The 18,735-nt window shown below is 44.2% G+C and overlaps 1 protein-coding gene and 1 non-coding gene across 2 annotated transcripts; one reads left to right on the plus strand and one right to left on the minus strand.

Moving 5' to 3' along the window:
• Positions 1-326: 326 nt before the first annotated feature.
• Positions 327-18,649, minus strand: TMEM169 (transmembrane protein 169). Its single transcript, XM_052792841.1, has 3 exons — positions 18,512-18,649; positions 5,785-6,219; positions 327-4,303 (listed from the first exon to the last, which is right to left on the minus strand). Exons 2-3 carry the CDS (start codon positions 6,086-6,088, stop codon positions 3,681-3,683), a joined length of 927 nt encoding a protein of 308 aa, XP_052648801.1. The 5' UTR covers positions 6,089-6,219; positions 18,512-18,649; the 3' UTR covers positions 327-3,680.
• LOC128144638 (U2 spliceosomal RNA) lies at positions 13,727-13,909 on the plus strand. The gene has a single exon (XR_008236146.1). It is a non-coding gene; the product is annotated as a U2 spliceosomal RNA (small nuclear RNA).
• Positions 18,650-18,735: the final 86 nt, after the last annotated feature.

The following is an 18,735-nucleotide window of genomic DNA, read 5'->3' on the forward strand; positions in this document are numbered from 1 at the left end:
ACTTCCTATTTTGGTATGGAAGTCTGTCCCTCCTTACAGATCCTTGGGGCTAAAGCCAAACAGATACCCAACGAGTGAAATTAAATCAAAAGTTTTCATTTGTGCACTATGAAGTAAAACCAAAGAAGAACCCAGGGCCCAGAGATCTGACAGTTCTGGATAGGCACAGGTTAACAAGAGGTAAAACTGAGACCCATTTCAGACACATTTTAAAGTGGGTCTTCAAAGATAATGACTTGTAATCAATTATCAGCATAGAATGACTGTGTCCATCCCACAGCACTGTTTTTAACACGAAGTCAAGTAGAAGCATGAGAGCAACACTCTTCTAAAGCCATGTACATCTTTATTCTCCACCCAGGCCAGCAAGGATGGGAAAAGGGAATGCAATTAAAAATAACAATCAGCAAACACACACTATCTTTACTTAAAAAAACCATCCAGACTAGAACAGCCAGAAACACACTCAACAATCAGAATAACTGGAATTCCCTGCAGTTTGGCAGTGGCACATATGCAGAAATTACTTGTGAGTTTCTGAAAGCAGGGATAGAACAAGACAAAAACTTGTGCTTTTTTCTATTAACAACAATTGATAATGATTATATATTTTGCAGCAGGCAAACCGCTCTTGGGGGATAACAGGCAAGAGAGAAAGCTATCCAGAGTTGTTTTGAGAAAAGTTTGATTAAAACTTTTACAAATAGCACCAGAAGTAACCCCAAGCTTAAACTAGCCCCACCAAAATCAATGGCAGAACACCCTGACTTTGGCAGGAGCAGAGGCAAGCTTGGTTAAGTGTAAAGAAGTAGAAAACAGATGATGGATTGTTCCAGTATATCCTGAAAGAGGTGGCCTCTAAACCCAGAAGCATAGCTGCCGTGGCAGAGGGAGGGTATTACAACTTCTCTGATGCTCCTTTGTGTCTACATAGCAGTAAGAGGCACAGATTTGGTTTTGTCTCCGCTCTGGCAGGCTGTTCGCAATCTGAAAGCAAATCCTGCAGCTCAGCAGACATTTCACATGGCTGTTTTCTGTAATGAGCTAGTATTTATCATTCAAGCCCTCTGTAAGCTGAAGGCTCTTTGTGCTACTGACCCCAGCCTTTCGTCTAGCCTTGAACAGCTGCTCTTTGGCAGTGACAGCTGAATTGGGTTTTCTCCTTCTGCAGCAATGCACACTTGCCAGCCATCCTTCCCCCAAACCCACTTGTTTGCTGCATGTTGGGGCCAAGATACACAATCCAGTCCTTTCACACCAGCAGTGTCCCTCTAGGCAAAGCGTGAGAACACTTGCCAGCGGGCCTGCCTTCCCATTAATGCTTGTTAAGCATCACTTCTTCCCACCCTCCAGCCATGTGGGAGCCTGTGATTTCCATGTGGAGTATTAAGCAGAGTGGCTGCGCTGGGTCACTACAGACTGTCAGTACTGACATGACTTATCCTCAGCTTCTGTATTAATTCAGAGGCATATCAAGCTCCCTGATTGAAACAGCCCTGTGAAAGGCATTTCACTGCTTGAACTGGTCCCAGGCATATGTCAGCCTCTTTGAACCCCACTGAATTACCTGCCATTGCCTCAAAGGTTGGGGTCTATTTTTTTTTTTCCTGGAAGTTGGTCATTGCCTTTAAAGACTTAGCCAGTAAAAACTGAGCTGCGCATCAGGAAGCAGCAAATGCAGCCTTGGCTGTACCTGTGCCCAGGGAGCACCTCTGCTTTGTCAGTAAATTGTGGGGCCAAGCCTGCTCTTGATATTTGGCTTGTATACTATTCACACAGTTAATCCCCAAGCCAGTGCTAAGAGGCTGCTTTGGCTGGACCTCCCAGAAGGGGACAGAACAAGGATGCAGCAGGGACTTCACTTATTTCTCCATGTCAGGCCTGGAGGATTGGATGGGCTTGTTTATACATCACCAGTTCCCAGCTGTCCTAACCAGGACAGACAGCCAGTGTAGTCTTGAGCTCATCCTTGAAATGCAACATGAAGCATTAGTTCCTGTGAAATCCAGCTTCTGAATGCTTCTCTTACCATCCTAAAACTAAAGCAGTTCCCCCTCTGGTAAGGAGACTGCGAAAGTGAAACACCTATACAGACATGAGTGACTGTGCAGCCTGACTGACTGCACACTACAAATTACCTACCTACATGCATGCAAACGGTGGGCTCCTCTGGGTTGGGGCTGAGCCAGACTTTCTAGCAGCACCAGCTGAACTAGAGCACTCAGAAAATCAATCATGTTTCAGACGTGTAACTCAGTCCCCGTTAGAGTTCGTTATAGCTCTCGTATTTTCTTCATGTCCTCCTCAGAACAAAACCCTAAGAGTCAATCCAGAAAAAGAACTTTTCTCCTAGTCAATTTTTAAAGAAACAATTAAAATTTCTCCAGTCTATGGTGGCCACCTCAGCCTGGTCTGGAAGCCCACTAAGATGCCATGCAAAGTCCCAAAAGGAGGGAAACCAATTATGAAAATGAGACATGAGGGCAGGAAGATGTATAATCCGTTGCACTTCCATATAATTAACCAGGAAGTGTAGGGGGGACACAGACTTCCAGAGCTGAGGCACTAATGCAGTTTGCACTAGCACTAACAGACACGGGCTCAGGGATGCCCCTGTTCTGGAAGGGAAGGTCCAGCAGCTCTTCCATAAGAGCGACTTGAAAAACAGAATGACTGTTTCAGTGAGACCTTCCCATCCCAAGCACCTTCAACTCCACCTCCCTAAATACAGGTGCCGCCGGTCCACACCTGCATTGCAGTGACATGCAAACTGATCACCCTTCCTCAGAGCAGGTGTTTCTTCCCTATAATGCAACTGTTTGCACTGCACACCGCGTATGACTCCCATTACCCGTTCCCTCCTAGCAGTGCACCTATCAAGAGATCAAATTCAGGTGTGTCCTAAGCACCTATCTGTGCACCTACAGTCACTGGAGGGTGCTTGGTGACAGGCCCATCAGGTCCCCATGCACCGCATTACAGAGCAAGCCCTACTCTTCCACCATGTGATGGCTGTGTTTCAGGTCAGTGCAGAGCTCACGTGCCTTTGCTGGAGGCTATGCTGTCCTCTGCCAGTGAAAGGCTGGGCACAACTGTTCCAGTGGTCTGTTTCTCAGACTCTGATAGTGTCTAAGCAGTTAGCCTACCTGGAAAGTTTGCTGCACTTGTTGGAAAGACTGGACAAGGACCCTTTCTAGGAAAACTGCAGGAACGTCAACACATTTTGCAGTTTAGCCTTCACCTCTGAATGGGTTCCTATCTCCTGAAGTTCATTCCCTGAGTAGAGACTTCTTTTCACCGGGTCAACGGGTCACTGTTATGTCCTATTCCTGAAAAATAAAGTCTAACTTTACAGAAGTGAACTTTTCAGCATGTATCTCTGCCACTTCACAAACAGCCTGAGCCCCACAGACCTGGATTTTCTCACCATTCCCAGAAGTTGTAATTAGCTAAAACAGATGATAAATCCTTGGAGAGCCATGCACCTCCCCACCCAGACCACGTGAAGCTAGCACACTTGCATTCTGTGACATTTAAAGAGCACTCCCAGCCCAATATTTTATTCATTAACTTTGTGTTTAAATATATATATATATATATATATATAAAAAAATCAGTGTGTTTTTTTCTAGGTGAAAAACCACTTGCATATGACCAAAATAGTCAGCCAGGACAAAGGCTCAGACTGCTGAGGTCTCAACCCCCTGCGCAGAGCTCTTGCCAGAGAGACTACCTGAGATGTTGTCAGAATCTAGCAGCTCGACAATGCTGTATGGAGAACAATCTTCCAAACCCAGCTTGCTGCAGAGCCAGCCACAGAAGCCCTTCTCCATATCCCTGACAGCATGCCACCAGTACCCAAAGGACCATGCTACCTGGGCCACAGCCGAGTACAGGCCTAGGGAAAAAGACACAACCATAATTATAATTGGGTAGAAGATGATCAAAAAGGGACAAAAGGTGATTTTGTGCCAGAAGGTCCTCTCTTCATTGTACACCAAGAAGATGTTGTACCATGTAATGGTTCCATAGTAGAATGAAACCACAAAGGACAGTACAAAAATGACGGGGAGGCAGATGATGGTCCAGAGGACGATGTGGGGTCCTTTGTCCAGCCCAACATCACATTTCTTCTTCTTCTCAGGTACATCCTCTTTAGGAGGTTCCTTTGACTTAGCCAGTTCCTGCAGCTCTTTTTCCGTTAACGTGACATGGATGTCCACCATCTGACCCTTCTTCTTTCCCCTGGTGATTGTTCCAGTCAATGTGACATAGCGGCTGTCTAAAGGCATGTTCCAGACACCTACAAACACAGATAAACTCATCTACATTAGATTTATTTTCTGTATGGATTACTTTGTGTAAATCTCCACAGACCCCAAAGAATTAAATAGTGCATATGGAGTTATAGTTAAATGAAAAAAAGATGGAACACAAGAAGCAAGGCAGTATAAAGAAGATTATCACAGAAGAAAATGGAAGAGGAGCTAATGAGGGAGAAGACAGGAATTCCAGATGACAGAAATCACAAGGGAGAAGACTCCAGCATCTGCACTGGGGACAATATGTGAAGGGAAAGTGCTGCAGGAGTATATGAGAAAGAGATGAGACAGAGTAACTGAATCAAAATGGTATGCCTATTTTCTCTGGTACCCTCATGGATTTATTCCTGAACAGTGTGGACACTTGGGGTGAATTACATAAATAGGACTAAGACCCTTGTTCTGGAATAAGCACATCCAAACGTGGAGTTATACCTGAATAGCTAATATTTCACTTTACATTTGCACTGTATCTCAATCCAAATTAATTTTCAAAGTTTAGAAAAAAGTTACAAACTCTCATATAATTATATAATTATATATTATATAAGGGATCAACAAAGGCACCAAACAGGAAAGTGTTGGGATGTGTGTTAAAGTCACAGACTGCCTTAGCTTCCAAGTGACATTGGTTTAGGATGGTCCCTGCAGTGGTACTGGCCATAAACTCTTCTATGGGGCTAAAATATGCTTTCTCCTGGTCTTAATTCTGACTAGCTTGGAAGGACGTCTTCAGAGGCTCTTAAAAGGAGGCTGAGCATTTTGAAGTGGCCCACAAAAATAGGAAGGCAGCAGATAAGCCATGAGGACAGGGGTTGGGATCATGGGGGAATCTGGTGCAGCTGATGGACCAGGAGCATGCATTCACATTTAAGCCCCTCTCAGCCTGCACTGCTGACTCACAAGAGGATTAGCCATAGAACCTGCCTTCCATACTTCTTCACTGCGAGGGTATTCAGGACAGACATCAGAAGTGAAAGTGACTCCAAGATGCCCCACAATGACTTTGGCAAATAATCACTCTTAAAGAGGAAGCCATGCTGAGAATATGCAAACAGAAGGCAACAGCAAATCCTAGACAATGAGTAAAACTCCCTATCACAGGTAGAGCCACTAAATCCATCTGCTTCCATCCTTTCGCTTAACAGGCAGTTGTTTTAGGCAGGGACAGGGGCTTGATCACAGCATCATTAGTTTAAAGCATTTTTCTGGATCAACCCCAACCAGCACATACATTTAAAACTAAGTGAGCGGCAACAACCAACCTCTGCAAAGAACTGCAGAAGACACCCCAAATCAGCCTGTAATGCTTTTTATTTCAGAGCGTTTTCATGTATGAACTCAAACTCTCCTTGCCTGCAGTCTTGGAGAAGGTTGGTCCCACCGGCACTTCCATTTGACCTTACTGCATGCTGGCATCAAAAAAAGTTTATGGAAAGTGGGTGTTCCCAGGAATACATACCATCTGCCATGGACTGACCCAGGAACTTGGAGCCTTCCTCAGAGGTCCTCTCCCCTCCTTCTTCATCCACCTGTTCTTCTTCCACCTTATTCTCATTCTCCGACCGATACACTATTATTGACTCGGGACGGGACTCTTTCTTCTTTTTTTTCCTCCGGTCCATAGTGGCTTCCCCATCAAAGGTGACAGTGGTTGCCACAGCCCTTCTCATGGAGCCGCGGCGAGGGCTCTGGCTTCCAGACTTGCTCTCTTTGTGCATGGTCTCCTCCATCCCACTGCTGCTCTCAAGCACCTCACTTGGCATCTTGTAGCACTTGTTTCCAAACTAACAGCTCCTGCACTTAGAAGTCATTGATTAGACAACGGTCCCATGGATGCTTTTTTTTGGTAAGATGTCTCACTGCTGACATCCAAACTATGCACTCCATTCCCAGCCTAAAATGAGAGAGAAGGCTGAAAATGTGTCTTTTTCTTACCAAGCAGAAAAAATTGCCAGAATTTTCCTATAAAGGGTTACTTCCAGCTGGTTTAAATGTCATCTTAAGATCCTTATTACTGTCCTGAACATCAATTTTATTACATGGATACATGTTTTGTAATATCACCTAATCCTGATTCTCAGGTTCCAATTTTAAATATAACAAAGCAAAGCTACTGGAAAAGGAAAGAGTATTAACATTCGTAAGAAGAGATTAAACAAGCACAGCTTCCTGGGTGAATTTAACATTCCTCTGCAATGCTGGAAGCAGACAGAAGACAATAGTTTTGGCCCACATGCATTAGAATGAAGAAATGAAACCATAGACGAAAAATAAGTTGACTGATTTAGGGGACTGGCCTAGATTAGAGACAACTGCAGCAGGAACGTTGCACTCATCCTGCATTACAACAGCTATATTGATGCCAACCTTTCTCATTTTGAGTGTCTCCTGATTTACTGCCCATTGCAAGGATATTACAAACAGTAATCAAGTTATGTGAAAATGAATGATGTTTCAAACCTTACCAATTTAGCATTATGTCATGCTGTCAAACCTTAAAAATACAGTATATACAGTGGATTTAAAGCAAAATTATTATTAAGATGACTTCATGGGGGAGGGAATTGGAAACCACAGCAAAGTCTTCTGACTGGGCAGGGAAAACAACCCAAATCTTCACAAATCTTTTAACAAATATAAGGGCTCAGTTTTTTACTCCTCATTCAAGCAAAATTAACAGCAATATCAAGTGACACTGTTATCTATGGGTAAGCTGCCTAAGTAAAAACCATATAATTAAACATGCATTGAGGCAGACAAATCCTGTTTCGTGAACATGGAAGATGCAGGATTAATGGTTCTCAGATTTCATAACAGTTAAGAAACTGACTGCCAAGTATTCATGAAGTATTTAGGTACAAATCTGAATACACTGAATAATGTTTTAACAACTCTGTTAACAAGTTCTGTTGAACATTTACATGAACATTTATATTTAAAAGAATGCATATGACCAATAATTAAGCGTCTACCTAGTATCTGAATCATCTCTTTAACATGGAACTAAGAAACACAGTTATCATAATTTATAGCCCACACAATGCTGGGGAAATTGTTTTACTTGAACAGATGCTAGAAAAAAGTTGAGCATTTTTAGATTTGGCAGTATGGTCCTGGTCTTCCCACAGATATAAGATTTTGCTGGTTTGTTTTGAAATTTTTTGCAGAACTTTAGATCAACTATTTATGCCTCATACACTCACACTCCCCACCCCCCCCCTTCAATTGTGTCATTTAACACCTAAGAATGTGGCCAGTTGGCTCTATGTGGCTTTGAAGAACTCAACAATTCAGATTATTTTTTGCATTATAAAAAATAAATCTTCCCTGGTGATCAGAAGCCACATAAAATGGAATTCAAAAAAACTCAAGATTTGGCATATCCCAGAAGTCAGACTACTTCTAAATCACTGGGCAGGGAATATCTCTGCTAGCTCTGCAGCATGGCTGGGAACAGACTGTTCAGATTGCCATCTCAGTTTACACTTGCCGTGCAAAAATGTATGCCTAAATTTGCAGACATACTGGAAAACAGCTCTAAAAAATAGTAAATTTACTGCACATACCCTCCTCTCACTGCAGTGTCAAGTGTTGCACTTTAGAACTACCTAGAAGCAACTCAGTTTAAATATTCCAGTGTTGATCAAGGGAAGCAAGAGCAAAGATGGGCAGTGATGACGAATGCCCTAATCTGGTGTACCAAATAAGTGTAGTTTGGTGGGGGGGTTGTTCAAGGTCACTACCTATGCATTTTCCTCCCATTCCAAAGTCCAACCTCAACAGAGAATGGAGCAAAAACAAGAAGGGAGTTTTTCCCGGAGACCTTTGGGTCTCTGGAAAAAGCATCTCATCACCTCCACCCCCCTTAAAAAAACCCATAAATGAGCTAATGAAGAGCAATTCCTCAATATAGTTCTTGTACCTCATCTGCCTGAGGAACGTGGCCTTTACATCTGTTTACAAGCAGCATGCAGATAGGCAGTTTTCGACATACCATAATATAAAAGAGGAATGGGATATGCAAGAAACTTCACAGTGCAATCTAATGCTTTGCTTTCCACTTCCCCCTTTTAACTCCAAAGCAAACCATCCACTGACTTCAAAGATAGCAAGTTCTGGCTCTTAACGTGTTAACATTGGCAGGATCCCAATATCTCTTCACATCCATTGGAATTCACATAAGCTTTCATTCAGTGTTTTTTAAAAATGCCTTTATGGGGAAATGGAATAAATTTATTCTATAGAATAAACTCACTCTTTGTAGTAAATTCATGCAGGAGGTACAATAGGCTCTAACATGTTCTTCTGAGAATCAGCAATAAAACTTCATGTTTTGCATCTATAAAATCCTTAAATCACCTTGAGCCTAATGAGCCCCTAAGACAACAGTGAGATTCCCCTCCCAGAGGTGGTGAAAAAAAAGCAGGCCTGGAGCCACAGAGAAGCCAAAAGCATCACTGCTGGGATGATCTACTAAAAGTCTGGAGACATGGAAGTTGATTTGGGATTAGATTCCCAAAGTTCCTGGCTGTAGTTCCACGCTCAGTCCCTACTGCCTTGAAAAGGGGATGACTTGCCAGTAACATTTGAAAATAACACAAAGCTAGAGGCAAAGATTTGTGGTTGGGCTTTTTTTTCTTAAAGTTTATCCAGCTGTGACCTTCGTTAAACTCACAGTAGATGATAAGCGAATGTCAGTTCTTGGTGTGATGCCAAAGCCTAAAGGACTATGTCAACCTTGACTATGCGAGGAGGAGCAAGGTGATGTCACTTTTGAATCTGTCACAGATAGGCACCGGAGATCTGTGTCCAGTTCTTGTGCTCACTGGTTAGGCGGGATGCTGATTAATGACCAGAAGACACCCGTGATCCCCGAGTTATTTTGCTATGTCTAACGTTCCCACCCCCACTATAGCAGCTACTGGCACTGTGAATTACCACCAGGACTAGAAAGAAACACCTCAACAGCAGGGTTATCAAGGGGTGGCAGCTCAGTTTCTTCTTCTCTTGCTCCTGAGCTGAGAAGAGGGGAGGGAATGGGCAATGGGGGACAAGCCCCTACGAAGCGCTGTTGCTGTGGCTGGGTCAGAGCCCTTGGGATAAGGAAGTGAAGGATCCCAGATTATTCTGTTTAAGGCACAAGGAGGTAAAATCTGATGTCAGTCTGTCTACATCAGAAACAAAAACGTGGTGAAGATCCCTCTGATGCAGCAGAGGAGGATGCAGTAAGATAAAAAGCTGAAAGATACAAATACAGGGCAGATACTACCTGAAAGGGGGTTGTAGTGAGGTGGGTGTTGGTCTCTTCTGTCAGGTGGCTGGAGATAGGACAAGAGGAAATGGCCTCAAGTTGAGGCAAGGGAGATTTAGGTTAGATATTAGGAAAAATTTTTTTACTGAGAGGGTTGTCAGGCATTGGAACAGGCTGCCCAGGGAAGTGGTTGAGTCACCATCCCTGGAGGTATTAAAAAAGCGAGTGGACAGGGTACTCCAGGGCATGGTTTAGGGGGCATGGTTAATGGTTGGACTTGATGATCTCGAAGGTCTTTTCCAACCGAAATGATTCTATGATTCTATGATTCTATGTTGGGTAGGTGTTTTAACAAAGTGGGTAGATGTCACTTGATATACATCATGGATGGCTGTGGAGAGTTGTCCCGTCACCGGAAACTTCCAAATCTGGACTAGGTATCTTGACAGCAGTTTGGTCATCAGTACTTGACCAGAGGAGGTGCTAATGTGGGAAGTCCTCTGGCTTGTATTAGGGAGCAGTCAGATTGAAAGATCACAAAGATCTCTCCTGACCTTAAGCCTGTTTTCACAGTAGACATTTATTCTTCTCTAATCTGTTTCTGCCAGTGGAGCAGCTGGGGTACCCTCTGCCACCTGGTCTAGACCTTCTGAACACAGCACTTCGAAACACCACCATCAGCCCCACATCCTGCAGGGATGCTGGTCATTCAAACAGGTTCCTGCCCCAGTCCCATTTTCCTGGGAATATTTTCTCCGTAGTTGCAAACAAAAAATGGACTCTTGTAGAAATCACAGTAGTGTATGCAAAGCTTGTTTTTCTTCTCTTCCTTTTATTTACGGCCTGTAAGAACAAGGCCAGCACTCAGCACTACACAGCTGTCCACAGCACCAACTCTTTCAGCCATACACTGACATCTTCACCCCTTAGAAGCCTTGCTGTGGAGCTGAAGCATGACAATTGCTGTGCATGTAATATTAGTGGTCTCCCATGTGGGAGCACAGGGGCAGACAGGAATCTAATAACTGTCCATGGGAGGGAAGGAAAAGAAACGGTCAAATTTCAGAGATAGCAAGGACCAGTTTATTAGCCAAACAGTTTGTTATTAATCTCCGTGTGAAAACAGATGGAGAACCCTGGGGAGGCGGCTCTGCAAAAACACTCTGTAGAGGAATTTTTAGAAGCAGAGTCTTCTGTTACTAAGCAGGAAAGCTACTGCTGCTTACGCTTCCCATGACAGTATTAGTCTTTGACACACAAAACAGAAGCCTAAAAGCTTGGCCTTGCACCATTTAGGTCAAAGGAAGTTTTTTCCATTGGTTTTCAGGGCTTGATCCTGCTGCTAACACAAGAGAAATTATCTGGTTTGAATGCAGACAGGAAAGAAGAGTCTCCCTGCAAGCTAATAAAATCCTTGATCTTAAATCCTTGCTACAGCACAAGTAACCTTTTTATGACTGCTCAGAGCAGACATGAGAGGAAGAAATGTAGACAGTAAGCAGTAAGGAGCATCAATTTTTATTTTTATAGTCACATAAAATGTACAACACATAAGAAGGACTGGCACTGTGTCTTCACTCACATCATGCAGGGGTTATCTGCAGAAACAAAAAACAACCCATGCTTTAGAAGCACTGTGAGTTACCCAGGATGGGGGAGAGATAAGGGGAAATTTACCCCAGAGACACACCTTGAGAGAGAGCTCCCCAGCCATGGATCCTCCTTTGCCTGCTCCTTCTACTCCATAGCCTCCCCACCCCTAATCCCTTCTCCACCCAACCCCACCTCTGATTTTGTGCATGTATTTATGCATGTTTCTGAGGATGCATGTTACCCAAAGGATTATTTCCAATTCCTAGTATTTTTAAGGGGGTTATCTGCTGGCAGACTGTACACATGAAAAATGGATGGTATCTGATGCATCCAGCTGTTCAGGACAGATCTGGCTGTCACCAGTCAATCATGTAATGATAAAACACACTGGTCTAATGCAGGACATGCAGCCCCAGGCCCTACAAAAAACATGTGGCAAGACCTATGTAAGAAAGCACATCTAATTCAGGCCTTATGCTGGGAGAGGGCCAAACAGTAGGGCTCCCTCAATAGCTTTGGAACTGTTTTAAATACCTAAATGACTCCACATGATCTTTCACATATGCATCCTCATGAAACCCTGCTGAAACAGGACAACCTCTGTCTCCACTTAATGGAGAAATAGCTCAAACTACATTACACAGTTACTTGAATCTAGCAAATACTCAAGGCTGTGATGAATGACACATTAGAAGCTGAGGCAAGAACAGCCCCTCCCTATCAGTACTAGTATCTGTGCAGCTCACGGTGAGCTTGACAGGGGGATTTATCTCACTGAAAAGAACCCTTTTGCATTTTAAAAGAAAATAAAATGTTCTTTTCAGCCAGACGGATTCCCTCATCAGGTTCACCACGCAGCTACCCCTAGAGAAAAGAATGTCTAAGGAAGGGGAGAAAAACTACCCCTCATGGCAGCAGCTCATTGTGAGGCTACCTTAAGTGCCTGTATAACAATAGCAAGAGGCACAAATTGAAACATCCACCTATGCCATCCCAGCAAGGTAGGAGAAAGCAAACAGCAAAGCTCACAGATCACACCCATCTTTCCCTCCCTGCTTAATCCACAAGCTTCAAAGCACTTTCATTTCTTGGAGAGAGAGACAAGAAAATGACCATGCTCTGGGTGTGTATCCGAGCAGCAGACCTCAAGCTGGACTGCTGAAAGCAGAGGATGGCACTAAGCACCAGAGCAGAGGGGATAATGCAGTAAGATGACTCATGCCACCAAAAAGTTTATGGGTGTTTGCTAATGGAGCCCCCCTGTGCCATGCCTTCCCCTCAGGAAGAGAGGGTGCTAAAAGCTCAAACTAAAAGCAAAGGGAGGAGCGGGCAAGCAACACAATCTCTGCAGGCAAGCGCTGACAGACCTAAGTTTGCCCAGTCCTTCCCATTTATCACTGGCACACGGCTCCTGCCTGTTGGCAGGTGGCATTAGTGCCAGCACTGCCCCACACTGCTGAGCAGCTTCTGGACCAATCCTGCTGGCACCATGAGCCAGACCTGCATCGGCCAGCACGGGCTGACCATCAGTGAAGCTGCAGTAACGCTGGACTTGCTTGGGTATGGATTAAGGGCTTGCTGGCTCCCGGTGCCATGCTGGGCAGCTCAGGCCCCTTGCTCTCCCTGCTGTCCTTCCATGAGACACCCAAACGCTTGCTGACAGTATTCTACGGGTACAGCCAAAACAACAAAAAAAAGTACTGGAGAGAAGCATTCCAAAGTATCACTAATTTGTTTCTGGATGACATTTTCAAAGGATTTTTTTAAAAGTCAAGGATATTTTACAGAGTATCTGTTTTATGAATCAGTTCTTTTTATTTTCCTCTGCTGTTCCATAACTTTTCCAAATGTCACAGAATAATAACTGCTGCGTAGATCAGTATTACTGAAGGCTGGAAAACAGCATACAAGCATAGCTGTGCATTTTTATTTCATACTAAAATTTTATTTTATATTAAATGAAATGCCTAATCGATTTTCTGGCATACCAACTTTTTCAAAATCCCCAAACCATACTGGTTTAGTTTTTTTTAGAGCAAAAGCCTGAAGTGCTGTCTCTCCCTTGTCTCCCCACTTCTTTGTCCAGACTGCTAGAAGAAAGAGAAATTAAGACAAAGGACTCAAAGATTCCCACTGCCTCCACAGGGATGAGTTCTGTTTCTTTATGTTTACTATACTATGCTAAAAATATCAATGAATGGTACATGCACATTAGCCTTTAAAGAGAACTAAGGCTTTAAAAGGAGAATGACTTGGAAACGGATGTTGGTTTGAAATCTTCAAAGCAAACCAAGTGGTTTAGACATGAATCTTGAATAAACTCAGTAAAAGTCCCTAAATCCTGTAGGAAAAAAATATCAACGATAAAGTGGAGACATGATCTCTCTGTTCCCCTGCTCTACCCCTCACTTCTGCATTTGCCAAAGCAGGCCATCCTGCACCTTGAAAGAGCAGATGCCCATTGTAATTCCTATCCCATCCACCAGGTCACTGCTGGATTACACAGCACCACAGGAACAGCCAAATGAAGTCAGTCCCACCAACTTGAGCCCAGCATCCTACCTCCACAGCAGTGCCTTTAGGCTAGGATCAAGTGTAGCATCTATTTTTATTGGTATAATACCTGATTCATCCTCAGTTTGAAGGCTTGATATTAAATGGGATTGGAAGATGCACTAGGAGCTTGCTGCACACATCAAACCAGTGTTGTGCCTCCTCTAGGCATCCAAGCAGATGCCTAGAACACAGTAACAAGAGCAAGCATGTAGTACATGAAAACAGAGTTTTCACCTTCCTTTCCAGAGTACAGAGAAAACACCTTCCACACGGTGTATGCACACACACATGTGCAAGTAAGAAACACTGGGAGTTGCTATGTCTGAAGACTGCAGAGCCATGAAGCACCAGTGGTAGGTGTGAAGCACTTGTGCTAACGCAAGACAGCACAGTCCTAGTCCTAGCTTAGCTAGAGACCTGGCTGGCAGGTGGTTATTTCAGTGAAGGATCTCTGTTTCCTTTCCTTAGGAAATCATGCAGTCCTCTCACCAGGATGCTTTAATGCATGCTGGACTCTTGCCTGACCTTTACAATAACTAAAAACTAGGACCCTGTGTTGGTACCTCAGGCTCTTTCTCCTTCCCTTCCTACTCAGAAGATCCCTGACCATCTTGGTGGTCTCTCCTTTCCTGCCCTGCTCTGTGCTGGCAAGATCAAGCACCCCAATGCTTTACTCAGACAAAATGAGGAGAGACCACACATAGAAATACCTGCAATTAGAGAGCAAGAAGTTGCAGCCATGCAGCCCAGTGGAAAACACAGTCAATTGTAAATCCAGTCTGGAAAGGATTATCTGAAAAATACCAACACCAAACTATATCCTGTGGTTCTTATTTAGGCAAGATATTTGGGGGCTTCAGATTGGAGCTTTCTCTGAGTTACTCCCAGTGGCAGCCCAGGAGTTACTGAAGAGCCAGACTGCAGAGACAGAGAATTGGAAGATTCCCCTGGGAGCAATTCAGGATTGTTTAATGCATTGCACAGTAAATATAATCTAAGATATTTAGACAGTATCTCCAGCAGCAGGAATTAGTTGGCTCAGGGGACTCTCGATTGGATACAAGTGCAGATACAGATCCGTGATGCCAGGGTATTAAAAATGCAGCACTTTCAATTGCAGATAAGTGAATGCTTCAGTATCATTAGTATGGTATTAGCAGGGTGTGTGATTATTTAGAAAATCTGTCTATGTACCAGTTTCAAACTGTTTAATGCTGATATTCTACATCTTGCACCACTACGAACTCTGCTTTGAGTGGGGTGTCTGTCTTTGGTATCTCCTGTATTTTTTTTTTAATTACTGGAATGAAATTCCTAGGGACAATGATGAAAGGTTGCAAAATCCTGCTCATCTCCTAATTAGACTGAAATCCCCCAAGATACCACTGAGAGTGAAGTACCTTTCCAGAGGGGAAGTCCCTAAAGAGATGAATTGACCAGAGAGCCTGACCATCAGCTGGGGCTGACCAGCAGGCATTCTGACATGGAAACCAGAAGCCACGAAACAGAAAGGCTCTCACTTGCCAGTGAGAGATGATGAAAGGAAAAACAGCCACAGGAGAAAATGCAGACAGGAGGTGAAAATAGCAGGGATTTCCAAATAGGCCTCTCGCATAATCCCACAAAAAGGTCCAGAGAGGTATGGAAACGGAAACTCACACTGGTTTTCATTTTGTTTTGGCTCAATTCAGGCACTTCTTGTAATAGGTATGGGGGGCAGAGAGGAGAAACGATTGTTATGCTTTGTGCAATTCGGTATCGCAGGAGAAGAAAGATATGAACCTGGAGCATCCATGAGAGTGGGGTTCTGGGAAAGCAGAGACTGCTGGAGTGCAAGCCTGCTTTTTTCTGAAGGCTACCTAGCAGAAACCCTCTGTCAGAAATTATCTTTGACCTTAAAGTTTTATTTCTGGCACTGAGATGCTTTTCATTAAAGCTCCTCTGCTCTCACCTCATTGTGAGACTGCTGGCCCCAGAGATACCTCTCCCAGGGTCTGGATGCTGCAGAGATTTCTCTCCTATTTGGAACCATCTGTTTTCTCACATCAGGTTGGTATTTAACAACTCTGAGACCTTCCCCCTTGCCAACATGGATTACAAGCTATGGAAGGGCACAGACCCCCTGAAGGACAGCAGGCTATAAGGAATTATTAAGGCAGTACCTATCGCTGCCAGGATTTTTAAAGCATGGCAGCGTGCTGCACTGGCAGATGTCATCAGATGAATAGCCGAGCCATAGGCTGGCAAAGCACAAAATCAGCTTTTGTCAAAAGTAGCCTTTTCTGAAAATGCAGAGTTTCCTATTAATCTCAACAAATTGAACTAGTTCACTCAAAGCCAAGACACAATCTGGGAGCTGTAAAAACAGGAAATCTAGTTTTTCCTCTTCAATCTATAAATAAAAAAGTAGATGTTGAAGAACGGCATGTGCTAATCCCGCAACTCTGAAGGAGCTGACAACTGGAAAAAAAATATTGATGAATTCTTTTTCCTAAACATGTCATTTTGATTTTTGAATGGTTAATGTCTTAAGTGATAGATATACCAAGGAAAAAAAATTCAGATGGTTTTTAACTTCAAAAATGAAAATGAAGACTCCGAGGCTTTAAATGCAGATTTATTTTCTTCCAAATGCAAGCTGACACATACTGAAAAAATACATAAATAAAAAATCGGCTGTCTAATCAGACACTATTTCCTAACACATAAAAATTAAGGATCTGAACATTAAGTTTATAGAATAACATAAATATGTAAGAAGAGCCTTCTGCTTACTGAATTTACCACTATGGCTGCATGTAGTGACAGACCAACATGTTTTAATGCTACCAATAAAAGAAAATTAACATTCCTTTGCGAATAAGAAACTACAAGTGTAGGAGAAGATTAAAATTTATTGTAGTTAATAAGATTTTCTTCTTTTCAGCTTAAATAATTTTGAATTTCAACCACTAGCATAAAGTCGATTCACACAAAGGTACACTTTGAATCCTTGGTTCAAAGGCAACCCACATGACGGTGAATAGAAGCCATTGCCTTGCTGAAAACATCTGTGAGAATTGGTTATCTCAGCTCTGTTCTTTGCGGACAGATTTTGTACCAGAAGGGGCTACCCTCCATTGAATGCCAAGGAGTGGATGTCCCCTTTTCTTACCTCCTTACTCTCCAGTCTTTATGCCTTTGCCCTTTCTCTTCCCACCCCTCACTCACTGAACCTTAACTCATGCGTTCAGCCCTGTATTTATGGCATTTCTACGTCTATTGAGTAAACCAAGCAACTGATAGGGAAGAAAAATTGTTTGATAGTGCTCTCTGGGAAGAACACTGAAATTAAGCAAAGTCATATGAGCAGAGAGGCCCACTGGACTTTCCTTGGTGGCCTGCGGCTCAGTCAGGATGGCAGGCAGCTTGGAATATGAAGATCTAGTTCACTAGCACAGATGAGTGCTTCTCCCTGGTGTTAATTAATGATCGCTCTGATATGGCCTGCTTAAGATATGTAGGGCAGCCAGAGGCAGTTAATGGGGATCTGTGGAGTCTACAGATTGTTGAAGATAATTAATGGGGGAAAAAAAATTCTTGCAGTGTCACCCACAGTGCTTCACATTTTGCCTCCAGAAAGTAATACTGTGCTTTAAAACATTAAAGTATTCCGCAAACATTAGCCCACCCAGAAGGCAACTTTGTCTAATGGTTGCCTCACCAGCCTAAGTCACCATGCAGAAATCCATTCTGTCCTGTCACCCTTTGCTGAATGAGTCTGGACACACTGTTAACTTCTCCATGCCTCCCCTTCCCTGCACTTAACAGGAGGGCATACAGCTTCCTTTGAAACACACTGAACTTCAGGATAAAGATGTTATCTTACAATTGTCTCTGTTTTAAAGTATTAAACCTTAGAACATGTTTAGGAAAAGCAAATAAATCCGTTTAACAAATGAGAAAACCAAAACAGACTCAATGATTCTCCCACTTCACTCATACGTCTTTTAAAAAAAATTTTTCTCGCTCTCTTCCCACATCAGCCATCTCCCCTAAGGCAAAAATAACAGGCCAAAATTGACATATACTTCCAAACATCTCTTCTATTGAAAAAGACAGAGGAGATGCCTGAAAAGACACTGAACATGCACACGCACGCTCCTGGGCACATCAGCGCTGGTTAAAATCACCTGCAATGGACAAAGATGCTCTGCCACTTCACTGTAGGATAGAAAGGAAAATAACGTTGCCTGTTCTCTGTGCCAACTGTGTAATTAATACTGAGCTTACTGAGGGCGATTTTAAGTAAAAAAAATCACCATAAAGGCATTTTAGCACAAACCGGCTATAGTACGGACATGGCAAAAGGTATCACCTCAGCCTTCACGGCCTCTTCCCGACCAAGTCCGTGCCTGGAGAGAGGATTCTCTGTCCGCGGGTCCCTGGCAGGAGAACACCAGCAGCTTCCTCTGCTATTCATGACACCTTCAGAGCATTACACTGACTTCTCCTGGCTGGGGCTCCACGCCCTATGCTCCTGCGGGTGTCTTCCCGCGTCGCTGTGGAAGGTGACCCGAAACGGTACAGTAAAATAGGAAAACCCCTCCCTTGGAAGCAGACGAGACCACGGATGGGGGCTCGGTGGGTTTGCTGCGAGGCTGCAGCCCCCAGAGGCGGCCCCGAGGCACCAGGACGTTACCTGAGGAACCGAGCCCTCCCAGGCGCTGAACGTGCGGCCAACGGTCTCTCCACCGCGGGGACAGACCCGGGCGTTCCCCGACCCGTGGATAACCGCCCCCCTTACCTGCCGCCCGCCGGCTCCGCCCGCGGGGCCCCAGTACGGCGCTGTGCCGTGCCGCAAGACGAGGGAGCGACCCCGCTCAGCCGCAGCCCGCCCGGGGCCCCGGGCACCGCTGCCGCCGCCTGCTGCTGCTCGCCGTCCCCGGCGCTGAGCCCCGGCGCGAGCGGGCGGGGCCTCTCGTCACGTGGCGGGGGTGGTGGCGGCCGTTGTGCGAGCCGCTGGGTGAG

The sequence above is a fragment of the Harpia harpyja genome, chromosome 7, assembly GCF_026419915.1.
Source record: "Harpia harpyja isolate bHarHar1 chromosome 7, bHarHar1 primary haplotype, whole genome shotgun sequence".
Taxonomy (NCBI): domain Eukaryota; kingdom Metazoa; phylum Chordata; class Aves; order Accipitriformes; family Accipitridae; genus Harpia; species Harpia harpyja.